The sequence below is a fragment of the Brachyhypopomus gauderio genome, chromosome 7, assembly GCF_052324685.1.
Source record: "Brachyhypopomus gauderio isolate BG-103 chromosome 7, BGAUD_0.2, whole genome shotgun sequence".
NCBI classification, from domain to species: domain Eukaryota; kingdom Metazoa; phylum Chordata; class Actinopteri; order Gymnotiformes; family Hypopomidae; genus Brachyhypopomus; species Brachyhypopomus gauderio.
In genome coordinates this window covers 6,405,149-6,423,246 of record NC_135217.1, presented here as the reverse complement: position 1 = coordinate 6,423,246, position 18,098 = coordinate 6,405,149, and the positions used below count along the sequence as shown (strand labels likewise).

The window sequence follows — 18,098 nt, the reverse complement described above, 5'->3', positions numbered from 1 at the left end:
TTCTCTGTTCACACTCATCTACACACACATATATACACACACACTCTTGATTGTGACTCATGAGGTCAGGAAAACGGGGGATTATCAGAGGTTTTGTGCACAGGAAGATAGAAGTGACTCCTCAGCCTTCTAAGGTTCCTCTTCTGCGGCCTGATTAGGTCGACCGCCACGACAGCGTGGACTCCAGCTCAGATCGTCCGTACACCATGTTTACACACGTCTGCTCGGGACCATGTTTCCTGGGAGACCGTTCTTTGTTTGGTTGTTTGTTGTTTGTTTTTGTTTTTTCTTCCCCTTTCCAAAAGGATTCTGGGTAAGACTGCGCTCATGTCAGGACGAGACAGGATGTGAAAATGAGCGTTCGTGCAAACGCGGTTTATTAACGAACAAGGCTGCACAATAGCGCTTAGCAAATATGCAACCAATAACACACACACGGAGATGGACTCAGACAATGAAGAGCGACGTTCACAGCATACACACACACACACACACACACACACACAGCCTTACCGTAGGAAACATTGAGCACAGTGATTGCAGTGACAGGATCAAACCCTTTATTCTGTTTTTAGTCCATCTTTGTTTTATGGAGCTGTTGCCCGAACATCTGTGGAAGGCTGGAACAGGGATATTTAGTGATGCTTCATGCATATTCCAAGGGCCCTTTGGATCCATTTGTTTCTGGACCATGTGCCTGTAATAATTTGGAGAACAATGGTCAGGTCATTAGTCTACTGCGTGGTTAAGAAGAGGAAGCAGTGTTTTTGAACGACCGGCGCAGTGCTGGGCCTGCACGTGGTCATGCTGTGTTCTTGAGAGGGGCGTGTTACTCCTGGGAAGAGGCGGGGCTTAGAGTGTCATCCCCCAGGCCTGTCAAAAGGAAGCACGATGAAGGAATAGACACATGTGCTGTGATGATGGAGTTCACAGCCAGATCTGTAAAGTCAGGAGCACTGACCGTGGCCCTAATGGGCACCACTACAGTCCGGTTTGGCATATTCGCTGCTGATCAAGATTACGTTTCGTTTCAGGTGATTCAGCGCCGTGAAGACGGGTCTGTGAACTTCTTCCGTGACTGGGACTCTTACAGAGAGGGCTTTGGCAAAATCACTGGAGAACACTGGCTTGGTAAGTTTGTGTGTGTGTGTGTGTGTGTGTGTACACTGTATACTGTGATGAGTGGACAGTGATGTGTGGATAAGATGTCAAAGGACAGATGCCACTGCCAGGGAAAATCGGTTGGGGGTGCTTGGTGGAGAGGGACGGGTGGAGAGGGACGGGTGGAGAGGGACGGGTGGAGAGGGACGGGTGGAGAGGGACGGGTGGAGAGGGGGGTGTGGGTAAGACGCTGTACGCTGCTCTTTCACCTCTTTCTTCTATTTTCTCCCTCCTCTCTGTGCAATAAACTGGATTTATTTTATTCTGTTTTATTTATTTATTTGTGAGCTGGACTGGCTTTTCATAGTCAGAGTGCTATATTCGAGCTCTTAACCCTGCAGAGTGGTTTAAACGGGGTGATTGCATTCCATCTGTATCTGGTGTGTGTGTGTGTGTGTGTGTGTGTGTGCATCCAGGGATGAGTAGAGATAACATTCCTTTTGGACTGCATCAGGAGAAATGGCTTCAAGAATACCAGAGTTTGTTTGGGTGTGGGGCGACGGAAGGCCACTCAGAAGACTGAGCTTTCATAAGTGTTGAAAGAACACTTTCAAACACCCACGCGTTCACAACCTGCCTCACACTAAACCACTGTGGCCATTCTGTTACTCTAAAGCTGGCAATTTGTTATTAGTCAGTGTTTAAGACCACATATTTTTGGTTAGACGCCATATGTCTGGTTACTGTTTGTTCTATGTGTCCGTCAAGGCTGGTGGTGAAGTCTCAATTATGCATATGTGCCATTGGCTCCTGGTTTGCAGCTTGCTGATTTCTATTGGTCTCATGGGCGTGTCTAGTGTGGGTGTGTCCAGTGTGGGTGTGTCCAGTGTGGGCGTGTCCAGTGTGGGCGTGTCCAGTGTGGGCGTGTCCAGTGTGGGCGTGTCCAGTGTGGGCGTGTCCAGTGTGGGCGTGTCTAGTGTGGGCGTGTCTAGTGTGGGCGTGTCTAGTGTGGGCGTGTCTAGTGTGGGCGTGTCTAGTGTGGGCGTGTCTAGTGTGGGCGTGTCTAGTGTGGGTGTGTCCAGTGTGGGTGTGTCTGGTGTGGGCGTGTCCATTGTGCTCGTATTCAGTTTGGGCAGGGCCTGTGTGGGCAGGTCTAAGGTGGATCCGTGGCCTGTGTGTTTTACAGTTCTCCTCTCCCTCCCCTAATGCCACTCTACACCCAGTCAAGGTGAAGGTGGTGTAATCCTTCTTCAACATGTAATTCAATAGGACTTTCTAGCTGCTGAAACCAATGCTGCCACATGGTGGCGCTGTTAGAATTTCAGAGAATTACAGCAAGGAATATCCAAGGTTATGGTAAGGACATCTGAAAGGACACAAATCGCCCTTGGCAACAGTAAAGGATTCATGTTTTGGGATTGGGAAGAAACACTATGATGTTTCTTCGTGTGTGTGTGTGTGTGTGTGTGTGTGTGTGTGTGTGTGTTTGGAGAGGAATGCTGTTTTGGAACAACCTTCTCCTGACTTACTGACATCACAGAGAAGTTTATATGGAGGTGATGGTGTGTGTGCGTGTGTGTGTTTGTAGGGATGAGGGGGATGTTGTAAATGAGAATAAAGAGAGGACACAGAAAGGCCCAAGCAAGACACAGTTGGACCACAATGTCCTACAAACCCAGAGAAGACAAAGTCCAGGCAAACGTACTGATCCGCACATAGCCAGACCGGACAGACTACACACGCTGCTTCATACACACACACACACACACACACACACACACACACACACACACTGCTAGGACTGGGAACACAAGCCTCCATTTCATGTTGCTCCCTGTGAAGTGATTTGGACCTATCAGATAGCATCTTCTCATGATTTATAGATATGTGAATCATAGGACAGGTTCTGTGGATCGAGTTGATCCACCCCTTCTTTAAGTGTCTGGTTTGCATATGTAATCCAGTGGTGGATTATCAGTAATAGCTTTCTTAGATCCTTTCCAAAGGCAGTTTCAAAAGCAAATGTTCATTATAGCTTCATAATGTATGCATACATCAAGTGGTTGTACTCAGAAGGCATGAAATGACTAGAATCCATTGTTAAACAAAATCTGCACACACACACACAACATTCTCTTCACATGGAGCATATTTAGTGTTGAGATAATACATCTCTCTAGCTTTTATATACCGTATGTATGTGTGTGTGTGTGTGTGTGTGTGTGTGTGTGTGTGTACCTACGGTAAAAGACCATCCCCCCATGTACCATCATAATGTTCTCTTCTCTCCCTGCAGGAAAAGCGAAATGCCATGGCAACATCATACACTCAGCATGAACTTTGTTCTCTCTCTGCCTCCATCTCTGTATCTCTCTCTCTCTCTCTCTCTCTCTCTCTCTCTCTCTCTCTATCTATCTATCTATCTCTCTCTCTGTCTCTCTCTCTGTCTCTGCCTCTCTTTCTCTTACTCTCTGTCAGACTGAGTTTCTCATACACACACACACACACACACACACACACACACACACACACACACACACACACACACACACACACACACACACACACACACACCATGACTACCTTGGAGATTTGAATAAGGCTCGTCTCACAATCCTCTCGACAAAACCCCATCTCCTTTCTCTTCTTTACCCTTGACGTCCTGCTGAGGAGAGGGTCTCACGGGGCCAGATTTCATAATAATTATGGAATTAGGGTATTAGTGAAAGTTGCCCTTACTGCCATAAGAGTTGAGTGATTTCAGCATAGTTATTAGCATAGCTAAGGTCAGAATTTAGACAAGAACTGCTGCTAGATTAGCACGGTCTGTAGTAATCACAGTATTACTGTCATATCAAAATGGCTGGTCGCCAGCACTTCTGATCTGAACATGGCTGGCTTTGTACTCTGCCTCGGCTGAGAGATGGCTGAGATATGACTGAGACATGGCTGAGACATGGCTGAGACTATAGAAGTACATATAGTTATATATAATAAGGTATATACAGCTGCTAAACATGGAATCTGTCTAGCTAGGCATCTTGTCAAAACTTAAAAGTCATAACCTAGGCCTTGCTCAAAATGTTCAGTTTAGGATTATAATAATTTCTTTATGCTTACTCAAATGGTTGAGGCGATGATTGTCAGAAGAAGGCCAGCACAACTGTGTTGCCTGAATAACCAGCCGTGATGAATAATTGTTCCCTTTTTGCACCCTGGCCCAGGGAGGGCTGAGAGGGAGGTGAGAGGTCATAATGTTGGACCAATTAGAGTGGAGGGGGGGCAGGCAGGAAGGGTGTCTGGTGGGATCGACCGTGGGCTGAATTTCCCCTTTTTAATTTTCTGTTTTAATGGAAGATATATCCTATGAGGTCATTACACAGGGAGAATGAGAGCAGAGAGGAGAGGGGTAGCGCATGTTAACGAGAGATCCCCACACGCATGTACACACACACACACACACACACACACACACACGCACACACACACACACACACAAACACACACACACACACAGGGGTCCTGCATTCTGCTTGCTGAATAATAAGAATAATGTAGGCCTATATCATTTCTTTTGACTCAGTAGTTGTGTAGCTGTGTTATACAGCGGTAAATTGTGATACATTGATATAGCAACATATCGCTCTAGACATAATGTTCTGATATATAAATATTCTCTAATAGACTGATGGTAGCTTTGATTTGACTTTGAGATTATTGGTTATTATCTCTTTCTATCACACACATAAACACACACACACACACACACACACACACACACACAATGCTGTTTCGGTGACTGTTTGTTTGATAAGCAGTGTTAACCAACAGGAAGGTCGTGTGCTGAGGCGATCCTTTGATCTGAGACATCAAGGAGACGTCTCCTGCTGGGTCCCTTCGCTTTCTATAATGGGCTTGATGAGACTGGGGGTGGGGGGTGGGGGGGTGGAGGAGGTTCAGCCGTGAAGCTCCATCCTTTCAGCGGTGCTCTACCGCGGACGCCCTGCTGGGGCCGTCTGTGTGTTATCCAAGAAGTCATCAGCTGCTGCAGCTCACGTATCACCTCAGCATCGTCTCTGCCATTAATGCTGCCTGGCCTGGGGGGGGGCTGGGGGGGGCGGGGGCGGGGGCGGGGCTGTTCAGGGCTGGTCAGCAGTCATTTCTCTTCTTACCGTTTACAATGTCTGTCCCCCTGTCTGTGTCTGTTTCTTCATCTATCTATCTATCTATCTATCTATCTATCTGTCTGTCTGTCTGTCTGTCTGTCTGTCTGTCTGTCTGTCTGTCTGTCTGTCTGTCTGTCTGTCGGACCGTTCATCTCTGTCATTCGTGATGGTTTCAGGACAATGTAGGGAGCAGGAATACTGTAGGTATAAATGACACAAGCACAATCACTGCAATATAAACATTCTCATCTTGCTATCATCATGTGTTTTGGTGTTGTAGAATCTGTGGAGTTTCACAGTGTTGTAGGGTTACTAGAGTTTCACAGGATTGTAGAGACACTGGAGTTTCACAGTGTTGTAGAGTCACTGTGGAGTTTCACAATGTCATGGAGTCACTGTGGAGTTTGATTTCACCTCGTCTGTGTATCAGGTACCATCACGTGCCTTTAAAAAGCAATACCACCAGAATGAGGGTGCACCACAAATGTGTTAACACAGATGCACATCATCACAATCAAAATAAATGCAATCGACTGGAACATGATAAGCAATAAAATACATCAAAATACATCCAAACACAGAGTTGAGTTTACCCACTTTGAAATGCGTTTGATCTCCAAAGTTCAGTCCTATCATTCAGAGCACAAACTGTTTCTAAATTGCATCATAAAACCAATATACCAACCACTTTAATTCCATAAAAGACTTCACGAAAACCCCAAAATTCGATCAAACTAAAAAACCAAATGCCTGAATGGCTTACCAACTCTGTACCGCCGTTTGTCCACCCCTTATTAGAACAAGGTCAAAGGTTAAACAAACGCCCCCCACCATGAGGTTAAACACACACCCTGGAAGAGATGCCTCCTGTCACGCCTCCTACCAGCAGGGACTACAATACCCAGAATCCCACAGTCTGGCTCACAAGATCCTCCTCACCTTCTTTCTGATGCAGGTGTTTCTATTTACCCTGTCCTTTATACTGCCCTATCATGATTGGTACTTTGTGAAGTGTTGACGTTCCTTGTTAGTGTGCTTACCAAGTCTTGCGTTTCAAGCTTTGTATTCTGGTGTTGACCTCTTTTTTGCCTTTCATTTTTTGCCTTTGCCCTTAGCTTTGTGTGCTTTGATTGTTTCATTCAGATTTGAGCCTAGACTGTTTTTCAGATTTTGGATTACGTTTTTGTCTGTCGGACGGCCCTGTCATTAAAGTCGTATTGTAGATCTGCGTGCATCTGTGTCTGTCTCAGAACCATCACACCTGAACTTCAGCAAGCTACCGACAACACAACGCAGGTGCACCCGATTGAGACCACTCAATCTGCCACGTATGCTGCAATTAATCCAATTTTTATCCATCCATCCATCCACTTCTCTGTCTGTCTGTCTGTCTGTCTGTCTAGCTATGACAGCCGATTGCCTAATGGTGAAGTCTGTGATGTGCTCCAAATGCATGGTGATTTTGGAAGGTGTCAGCACATGTGCGTGTGAGCCCCCCTGCACGTCAATACACGTTGAATTTCAAACCACATAACATTTATCATCTCCTCCCATGTTCGTTGAGACGCAGTCTCAGAAGAGTGATGTGAACTCACACAGTGTGATTCATTCTGACACATTGAACACCAGAGAGAAATATTAACGACGTCGCTCCTCATCAATAATTTGTTGCTCCTTTCTGCAGACACAGATGCACATGCATGCACACACACACACACACACACACACACACACACACACACACACACACACACACACACACACACACACACACACACACATACACACACACACACACACACACACACACAAGCTGCTATCTCTATCACTGAGAGACACCACAGACTGGCAGAGACTTGTTAGCTCATTCTTTTCTTTTTAAATAAATGATTAAACATTTGAAATCATTAATGCGACCCCACCTCGTTCTGTGGTGGAGTGATCTTCACATGTAAGGGTGGAGTCTTCTGCCTTAACTCAAGTGTCCGCACCACCTCCTCTCCTTAAGTGTGGATAATGACTAACTCAATCTTCCAAAGCACTGCCACTTCTGTAGATGCTTGTCTGTGTTGTTCGGCCCTGTGTGTGTGCCTCTGTGTGCTGTTCACCCCCATGTGTGTGTGTGTGTGTGTGTGTGTGTGTGTGTGTGTGTGTGTGTGTGTGTGTGTGTGTGTGTGTTCCGTATCTCCTGCAGAACTGTGTTAAGCTTAATTGCTGTGACTCGGAGTACACAAAAATAATTATTAAATGATTGTTTCTTACTAACTCAAAACCTCTTTTTGGTTTAATGGCAAATCAGTCCTCTGTGTTCTAGCTCCATTTTGAAGTCTCTAGCTGGTCCTCAGTCCTGTCCCACCTGTTTTAGCTTTCATCAAGCTCTCTGTAGACCTGTAGCAGGAACCAGGAGCTCCTGGGCTTGTAAACATTTGCTGAGAGGCATGATAGAGGGAAAACACGGACCATCTGACGGGCCCTGAGGACCGGGTTAAAGAAACAGTGGTCCAAGCTACCCGGCCTCTGAAGCTGATTGGCTGTGGGCAACACGTATTAGGGAGAAGTAAATTCCCCCTGGTTCACTGGGGTTATTTGACTGGTTGGAGGAAATTGACTGAGTTGTATTTGGAACATGCTTTCAATTTCCCGAAGAGGAGAGCATCACTGTGGCACCATTTGTCCTGTCTCCACTGTCACTTAGGAGACATAGTGACCTGGGATAATCTCCATCAAACTGTCACCGCTCCTGCAGTTTTTCATCACTGTGTCTGATGTGTGTATGTGTGTGTGTGTGTGTGTGTGTGTGCGCACGCATGCATGTACACCTGCATGTACATCTACACATGTGTGTATGTCTGTGTGTGTGTGTGTGCGTGCATATGTGTGTTTGTGTGTGTGCGCATGCATGCATGTACACCTGCATGTACATCTACACATGTGTGTATGTCTGTGTGTGTGTGTGTGTGTGTGTGTGTGTGTGTGTGTGTGTGTGTGTGTGTGTGTGTGTGTGTGTGCGCGTGTGTGTATGTGCACACATCTGCAAGATGACTAAGAATCTGGGGGAGTCCAAACAGACTGCAGAGGCCATGATGATGCACACTTTGGCTTCCACACAGATGCACACACACACTGACTTCCACACAGATCCACACACACTTTGGCGTCCACACAGGTGCACACACACTTTGGCTTGCTTGTGGTCATAGGTTCTCTCTCTCCAGAGAACAGAACAGAGTCTGCAGTCACAACAAATATAGCTTTAACAATTTTGCATTGGGCAGAGTACAATGTCAAGCAGTGTTAAACCCATAGTGTGGAGCAGGCTGGGGGTTTGCTGAGATACTCTAACATTCTATAGATAACGTTACGCTCTGTAGAAAACATAATATTACTGAACACTCTGTAACGCTCTGTAGATAAAGCAATCCTACTGTAGATTGTAACATTGTAAGGAATGTAATACTACTATAGATACTGTAATGTTCTGGAGATACTTTAACACTAGATAATGTGATACTAATGTAGACACTGTAATACTTTGTAGGTACTGTAACACACTGTAGATACTGTAATACTAATGTAGGTACTGTAACACTGTAGATATTGTTATCCTGACAAAAACCAATTAATACACTCAGGCACATATACTGTAGAAACTCAAACATATAAGAACACATTCACACACACTGAGGATATTAAAATGATTCCAGATGGTTTAGCAAAAAACTGATGGTTGTTATAATTATGATGATTGTTATTATTCAGACATTTTTCTTTCACTAGTTCTTTCATTCCCTCTCTCTCTCTCACACACACACATACACATTAACAATTTCTCTCTCTCTCTCTCTCTCTCTCTCTCTCTCTCTTCCCCTTTTCCTACTCATCCTATCCCTCTGTACTCACTCTTTAATTTTCTCATTTTTTGGTCATAAATCCTCTCACTGGCTGACCAATTATTTCTTCATGAATTATAACTCCAGAACAAAGAACATCCATTATCTGTGTGGAGTCATGAGATATAATACTCTCTCTCTCTCTCTCTCTCTCTCTCTCTCTCTCTCTCTCTCTCTCTCTCTCTCTCTCTCTCTCTCTCTCTCTCACATAGACACAAACATGCAGTGAGTGCACTTAATGTAATGCACCAATTCACACTGTCTGTGGGTGTCATCTCAGTTTATGATCACAGAGGAAGTATGATCCGTGAGGGAGGTTGTGGGGAAGGAGAATGGAGGCGCTCACGATGATTGCTATAAGGGCCCTAGAAAGCACATTAATGTCACAGCAGTTTGTCAGTAGAAAGGATTTATTGTATATGCGTATCTATCCATTCATTAAGTGTCCATTTATCTGTCAGTCTCTCTGTCTGTCTGCCTTTTTACATTTTCGATGTAGAAACATACAAAGCAGGTAAAAGTGGCTCTATCTCGGAGTAACTAGTAGGGGCTGAATGAGTGACAAACCTTCTGTGCCACTCGTTAGCCTCACGCTAGGACTGTCTCTCACACCAAGGGCTGGTCGCCAAAGCAGTGTGTAGCACACGTCCATCATGGTAGGCCACGCACACTAGACCCTGCTAGAAGCAGCTAAGCCTAAGCCTAAGTTTACAGCCTAAGCATAAGTTTACAGTCTAAGCCTAAGTTTACAGCCTAAGCCTAAGTTTACAGTCTAAGCCTAAGTTTACAGCCTAAGCCTAAGCCTAAGTTTACAGCCTAAGCTTTTCATCAACACTGATGATTGTCAGCGAGTTCTGCAAGTCGGATAAGAGATTCTAATTATACCGGGCTAATTTTAAGAAATATGAGTGTAGCATCTGTACGCTCTGGAGAGCTTCTCAGACATTGCTGTTCAAACCGTATCCTGGTCATGATGTACTGTACCGGCTGATGAAAACAGCCCAGTTTAGCCCCCTCCCCCGGTCCTCTGCTGTAATAGCCCCCATTACGCTGTTCTGTGTGTGCTGGTTCCCTTTTTCATTTTCTGTCTCTGATGTTCACTCTCTCTCTCTCTCTCTCTCCACCGATAACCCCCCTGACCTTTGATCCTGTAAACATGACCCGGGTGACTCCATCTCTGCAAGCACACCCCCCACCCCTACCATTCACCTCGCCGTTGCCGTGGCCACACGGACACCTGAAGTGCATAGTGTACATTAGGAGCTTTGGTTATCGTTGTCCATGGCAACATGTACTCAATCGTGAAAACAATCTTTATTCTTCTGGCTGGTAATATTAAGCTGTCAAAAGTCCCAAATGCTGTTATAGAGGGAAACAGAATGGTATGGCTTTTCAAATATGTTTTTGCTGAAACTGAAATGCGTCCCATTAGATTAGCCTGACATGACTTAGATTAGCCGGACACAGCTAACTTCTTACGGCTGTACCATTTCCTTGATATTCAAGATATTCAGGTTATTCAAGATGGACATTTTATTCCTCTTAAAGTTCCAAGAATTCCAGATAGGTTCACCTGGGCTCGTTTAGGGAATCCTCTGTGATAGTATTCAGAACTCATAGATTAGGTACTGATGGAAAAGGGGGGGGGGGGGGGGGGGGTGCAATTTGTTTCAAAATGTGAAAGTGAGTTCAGCCAAGAGTTAAGGAATCATGAAACTTTGAGAGGAATCTAAAAGCCCAAAGTGTAAGTGAAGGATATAAGAACACTTCCCCTTTAGGTTCTGGAGGTTCAAACCCAAAGCTGAAGGCACATGGCGCTTACGTTAGTCGGAGCTGAGATAACCCTGTTCCCTTTGAGCAGTGCTGTATGTGTGCAGGTAAAGAGTCACCAGAAGGTGTCTGGAGCTCACGATCTTCTCCCTGCTTCATCCACTCATCTCAGTGGGAAACAGAATAAATGAGAATGAACTTTAAGACCAACTGTGTGTGTGTGTGTGTGTGTGTGTGTGTGTCATTCTTGCTTCTTAACTCTTTCATACTCCTTTATTTGTCTACAAACACACACACAAACACACACACACACACACTTCTCTCTCTCTCTCTCTCTCTCTCTCTCTCTCTCTGCTCCCCTGTTTGCCTGTCTTTGAAGTCAAGGCGATATCTTCTCCTCCTGTCAGCAGCAGTGAAAACAGCCACACGTTCAAATATGCCCCCCCCCTTCCACTCCCAGCCCTAGAGCCCCTCCTCGACTCCTCAATCCCACCACCTTCCTCCTCTCCTCCTCCTCCTTCTCCTCCGGACTCCCCCTTACACTCCTTCCTCTCGCCCCAACCCCCCTCCCCTGACGACTCGCACAGTAAGATGGAGAACTATAAATATTTAAACCCCGAAAACTCTCACTACAAGAGGAGAATGGAGGTGAGGGGTTCCATGGTGTCGTGGTACCATCCCTGGGCCCCTTCCTCCTCTCTCTGTAGCTCCAGCCCACCACAGGGACCTTAAAAGCGTTCAGTACAATTTTTTTTTCCCTTCCCATGGCTGCAACACACTTTTTTAGGTAAATAAAACTTTAATTTTGCATGAGACCTCCCCACCATGTGCATGGATGAATTTTTAATAGTGCTGGCAGTCTCATTAGGTGCAGCCGGAGCCTGGATCAACAGGTCCGGACGACAGCGGCGTGTTAATGAGTGACGCGGCTTTGGCTGTTCGCCCGCTTCGCACGGGCGATGGTGCCAGTCGACGGCATCTGAATGTACATGCAGGAGAAGTGAACAATCCCCCCATTGAATGTGTGTGCGAGTGGCCCTCAGCATGTGTGCATGGCCCTCAGTGTGTGTGTGTGTGTGTCTGTGTGTGTGCATGAACATGTCCATTTCTGTTGTGCCTTCATCCCTAAACATGTCCCTCAGCATGTGTGTGTGTGTGTGTGTGTGTGTGTGTGTGTCCACTCGTTGTGCCTTCGTCCTTCAGCGTGAACAGTGCTGAATGGCTCCTTTTGTGTGCCTTCTTGGGCTAAAAGAACACAAAATAATGACGAACGGTTTGCGCGGAGCACAGTGTGTATGCGGTTAATTGCCAGAGCGTGTGCCCCGCTGGGGGGGAGTGTGTCCCACGTGTGATCGGTGTGAGCCGACGTACACGAGGCACATGTGGATCTGTATGTGTGCATGTGTCATCACTGTTGGACATTATTTATTCATTCGGGTGGTGCGTTTATGTAGATTTATATGCAGAGGGTGGAGGTGGGGGTTGGGACCGCATTTGTGACTAAGAGTGTAATAACAGCAGGACAGATTATTCACAACCATGCAGGGCATGTGCAGGTGTGTGTGTGTGTGTGTGTGTGTGTGTGTTCGGGTGTGTTAGGTGTGTTGGTGTTTGGGTGTGTGTGTGTGTGTGTTCAGGTGTGTTAGGTGTGTTGGTGTTTGGGTGTGTGTCTCTTGCATGAACACACTCGTGTGTTTATGCCCTCCTCAATTTTTTCCCATGATGCCACTGTCAGAGATTATGGTGGTGTTCAAACTTGCTCTGTGTATCTTTTCTAGAGTTTTGATCATTGAGAAGTTGTTCACAAAATAATGCGAGCAAAATTCATTTCTAACAGAGTCATGACATCAGGCCTAGAACAGATTATGTTTAAATTATATGACATTAATATGACATTTCATTTGTATGAGTATATATATTCATATATTTATGTATTTATTTATGACTATTTTATTTTATTATTTATTTATTGTATCACCAGGCATCTCATTTCAAAAATAAGAAATGAGAAAACTATTTGTGTATATTTACAAACATTATCACATCTGACCTGTGGGTTTATGCCAAAAACTACATCAAGGACACATTTGAGGCCTGTAAAATCCATTCTAGCACTGGTCTATACTACCACAAAACCTCGACCATGAATACAAAGTGAGATTAGTTGTGCCTCAGGGCAAAAAAAATGTATATTTCAGCAGGAAATAATGCCCACCTCAGCTTAGATTTTGGGGTTGCGGGAAACTAGGAAGCAGAGACTTTCACTCTACAAGTTTCATGTGTAATATAACACAAATTTCAATCATCTACACAGCTGTCTCTACTATGTCCATGTTTGTATTACTAAATGGAGCACTGAGCTGAAATGTATTCACATGAATATGCAGGACTTTTATTCTGAAAGACCATTCATTCAGCATCGAAAATCCTCCTTAATGACACATCCGTGCAGCTGTGCGGCTTCTGTTCGTGTTCACCGACAACGGGTCAGTACAAATAACACACTTCAGGTTTTTAAACCACTGTATCCGTGATGCTCCCTGCACGGTAAATAGAGGTAGCCATGACAATCACAGGCACCCCTGTATTCAGTGTCAGCTCCACAGTCATGAAGTGGAGGAAGCGTGGTGTAGCCCCGGCGTGTGGGGCCAGGCAGCCAGCCAAACAGACACACACAGCAGACACAGGCCAGTAGTTCTTGGGTCACATCTACATGAAGAACAGCCCAGTGACAGTGGCATCTCCGCTTCGGGCTGTCGCTGCCAGCCAGGCCGGGTCTAAAGGTTCTGGAGAAGCTGCAGTCGAACACAGTTGGCACAGAAACCTGAGACGCTGCCGAGACACAGAGACTATTTTCTGTCAGCCAATCCAGTTTCAGGCCACTTGGAGTGAATCAAGAGTGTGATTATTATCATTTTTTTTGAGTGGGTATAATTTAGTAGTGTATGCAGGTCAACAAATGCTGCTTGAATTGATCCCGTCAAAAGCCAGTGGAAAATTGAGAAGACCGGAAAAAAGTAAATACAGAAATATAATGTTTATGATACATTTAAACCGAGTTGTAGCTACCCTGTCTAGAGTTGACCAAGCTGTCATTAGATAGACAGCAACCTACACACTTTAACTGCCAGTATGTATTTCTCAGCTCCAGCTCTATGTGCACGTCCATCTGAACAATCTCCCTAGAGCAGAACAATATGATAATAAATGTGTTTGGGAACCCCTTTTATAATGACGATCATTGTAAATATGATTTATCCCTTCCTTACGCAAGCTCTCCCCTCTTCTTGTTGGACTGGTTGTGTTTGAACTTCCCCAGTGGGCACAGTAGAGTGGGAGCTGGAGCTGGCTTCCCCTCGCCCTGCCCTTCATGCCTTCTGCTGCCCCCCCACACACACACACACACACACACACACTCACACACACCCCCGCTTGGCTGGTGGCGGGTGATTAGCGGCGGCACCCGGCCTGAGGAAGCGATCTCACCTCCGGCGTGTTGCGTGCCACACTTGGGTGGCTGCCCGCGGTGATATCAGGAGCAGAGAGGTGCACTGTGGCCGTTTCCCTCCCTGCGGCCGAGGCTGGCCGGGGCGGGCCGGGGTGGGCCGGGGTGGGCCGGGGCGGGCCAAGAGGTTTAGGAGAGCTGCAGCTGGTGCAGGTCTTTATGAAACAACAGCAGATGTGACACGACAACTTAGGCATCGCTTTACTAACCAACTCAAAACCAAAAAAATAAACATAATAGCAAAGAATAGTCTAAAAGGCCTGGATAATGTATGTGCTTTGTAAAAACAGTTGAAGGTATCAGGTTAGGTGTAGTATCCAATCTTAAATTAAACCGATTGTAAGAGGCTGAAGGATTTCCGTGTGCTTATAATCGATAGAATACGCTGCTCTAATTATGGCAACTGTTGCATAAACATCTTAATTGGGTTATCTAGTTTGAATAAAATTTGGAATCAGCATAACCTGATGACTCTAAATCATAAAAATAAACAGAGCTCCATGTCTCACTCGTCTTTCACTACTTTGACAGGCTCCCCTCACTGATTTGCTCAGTGACTCCATTTTGTGTCATGTCTGTCTGATGTGGCAACAGCTGTTCCAGCAAAGCAGCTGTATCCACACACAGCCTGCTGAGTTTCCCTTGCTGCTTGGGTATGTGTGTGTGTGTGTGTGTGTGTGTGTGTGTGTGTGTGTGTGTGTGTGTGTGTGTATGTGTGAGGTGTGTAAAGGGAATACACACTGTTACACTGACATCTTTCTCTTCTCTTATTTAAGTGTTTACAAAGTGTGGTAGCGATTTCTGAAGTCCATATATATTTTGTACTATATATTTCCAGGATAATATTTGCATCTTGCTTGTTTATTGATTTTGATGAGTTTCTGTATCCAGAATAAAAACAAACTACAAAAAAAGCCTTTTGCTGCATAACCTCAGAGTTCTCGACTATTCGCCTCATAAATCAATTATTCTTAATCTTTGGTTTGTTTTTTTCTGCATACCATTTACATCACGTATGAAGTGACCTGTGTTTAATACTTCATTTCATGCCATCACAATTTTTCTAGATTATTTTTTCTAGACCAATTTTTCCAGATTGTTCCAGGTATTCTCACTCATTCTCTCAGGTATATCACTTTTAGAACAACCGAGGTGGTGATGGACACACCTCATTTGTTCCGAAGCCGACAGAGATGAGGTGGAACATGTACAACTCATGCATGCATTCATGAAGATCTGAAGATCTGCCTGAGGAACCAGTCAGGCACCTGATGAAATATATGGATATTGAATGCACATGTTCTTAAATGTAGCATCATCTCCTAGAGGATCTATATTTCACTGCTCCGCATGTTGAGAAGTAAAAGACAATAAAATTGGATGTGACTTTGACAGTTGCCTTGCCTACACCAGTACCGCAGCGGCAAAATCATGTGGCCTTTCTGTATCACATTAGCAAGGAGGTAGTTCTGCAGGTCACGAGGTAGTCATCACTGATACTTCATTGGCGGAAAGCTTTCAAATAATGCAGGCTTTGAAAAAGACATTTTCCTTCATTTTTCTCTCTGTTTCATTTAAAATTCATAAGGGAGATTTTTTTCTCTGAATGGGGCAAGAACACACACTTACATAACCACACACACACACACACACACATGCTGACTTCATGGCAGTTAAGTGGGCAATCAGTATGATAATTTGAAGCAAAATGCTGCTTAGTCCTCATAAAAAAAAAAGATTTCAACAATCATGCTTAATTAAAAGTGGGGCACACCTGAGTGTTTAAATCTTGCAAATAGTGTTTCGTTTGTGCAATCTTTTTTTTTCAGAATGAGAGAGAGATGGAAAAGGACAGAGAGACATTTCTCTACATTTAATAATTCCAAATGATCCAGGGGGATTCTCGAGGGCCTTCATTAAGTCAGAACTTAAGCTGTGGATGTTCAGGCTGGGGGCTTTAGGTCCTCACAGCCTTTTAGTTTTATTAGATACAAATGGTATCTGGATTTACTCAGAAGATGAGAAGACATGTCAGCGTGATTGGTGCTTTCATTGTAGGGGTGGTGTTTGGGAACAAGGACAATGCACATTTTTATACTATTAAAAAAATGAAGTTATGTTTACAATCACATATTAAAGGGGACAATGTCCTGGAATGCAGGGGCAAGTGTGTGTGCGTGTGTGTGTGTTTGTGTGTGTGGGGGGGGAGGGTTGAAGTTTGTGTCCCTGGTGGGAACACACTTTGATATGCAATGTGATACGAAACCAAACCAAATTAAATGATGCTCTCAACCGTAATTGTACACAGGACTTCACACAAGCTCTTCCCACCATGGCAACTTTTCGTCAGACGGTAGAAACACCGAGAAGGGGGAAAGTGTCTGTAAGCTCATTCGGTTCGTCATTGCTGTGGCAGCTGAATATTGTAACAGTGACAGAAGAAGTACACCCGGTCATGGGCGTTGCTATGGCGAGAAGCTCACACGGAGTGCTGTAGGAGGGGTTTAGAGCAGTCGTCATGGAAATACGGGCACACAAATGTGCATGTCTTACACATGTTCACTTACACGTCTTATGGGATTTCCCTAAGAGGGTGTGTGCCAAGCTAATCCTCTCCCTAGAGAAGTCACCTCTGTGACAATAAAACAATAGAACAGACTGTTTGTGCCTAGATTACCTCTGAATAATCACACACACTTACAGTATCACCACACACATTTACAGTATGACCGCACACACACTTGAAATTAAGGCAGTTGCCTCAAGACAGAATCTAGCACCTTCTATGGGATGATGCATAATTTTCTGTTAGGTGGCTGGAGTTTGGGGCTAATTTGGAGTCAAAACACAGGTACCTTGAATCGTGAATGTAATGCCATGTCCTCTCTGCCGTCATAATCCTCCATGCAAATTTAATACACCCTAGTCAACTATGAATCTTTCAGGCACATGCTGTGAATATTAAATTGCGTTTTTTGTTCACTTTTTTTTTTTTTGAAGTGTTGCTTACAATGAGATGAATACGTTTACTCTTAATCCCGCCCCCAAGCTGTGTAATTCCATGTTTGATGGAAGACTTTGAAAGAACAATGTTAGCACTGTAGTTGGCATCTGTTTCCGCTCTCTCTCATTCACAGCTGTGCCAATTTCTGGGTAGATTCTGCACTTTCACTGTGGAATTGATGACAGTGGAAAAATATCCGACTGTGAACAGCATGGTTCCATAAATGTATATATGTATACAGTATGTATATATATCCGCCCCACCATCAAATGAATACTGGGTTTTACTCAGCCATCTCATCATGGTGTCATTTGTAGTCAGAACGTACAGTGTCTGTTTGAAATATCCACGTGGTCCACAGAGACCAAGGCTCATGCAGCAGTTTCAGGTGAGAGCTTGCCTGAACATCATGGCTAATAAGGTCCAGGACCAGATCCAGGTGTCCTCGTTTGTGACCAACGTCTTGAGTGCAGAGTGATGGGAGATTTGGGTTCAGAAGCCACTTTCACCAGGAGGGAATCCTACAGTAGGAATAACCCCCATTTTCCTGGAACGGGACCAAATGAAAAGGTCTTCCATTGTGCTTTTCTTATTGATATCTCAATGGGGCCTTTGATGTTCCTCTTAATGGCCTTTTGATGACTTTGACTCTCTCTCCCTCT

The 18,098-nt window shown here is 44.8% G+C and overlaps 1 protein-coding gene across 2 annotated transcripts in view; it reads left to right on the top strand.

The window, feature by feature from the left end:
* fibcd1b (fibrinogen C domain containing 1b) overlaps positions 1–18,098 on the top strand; it is a 143,352-nt gene that overhangs the window by 121,533 nt on the left and 3,721 nt on the right. For both annotated transcript variants that reach the window (XM_077011210.1, XM_077011209.1), the window contains one exon: positions 1,035–1,131. In XM_077011210.1, the coding sequence (XP_076867325.1) occupies positions 1,035–1,131 (97 nt within the window). The remainder of the gene's footprint in view (positions 1–1,034; positions 1,132–18,098) is intronic.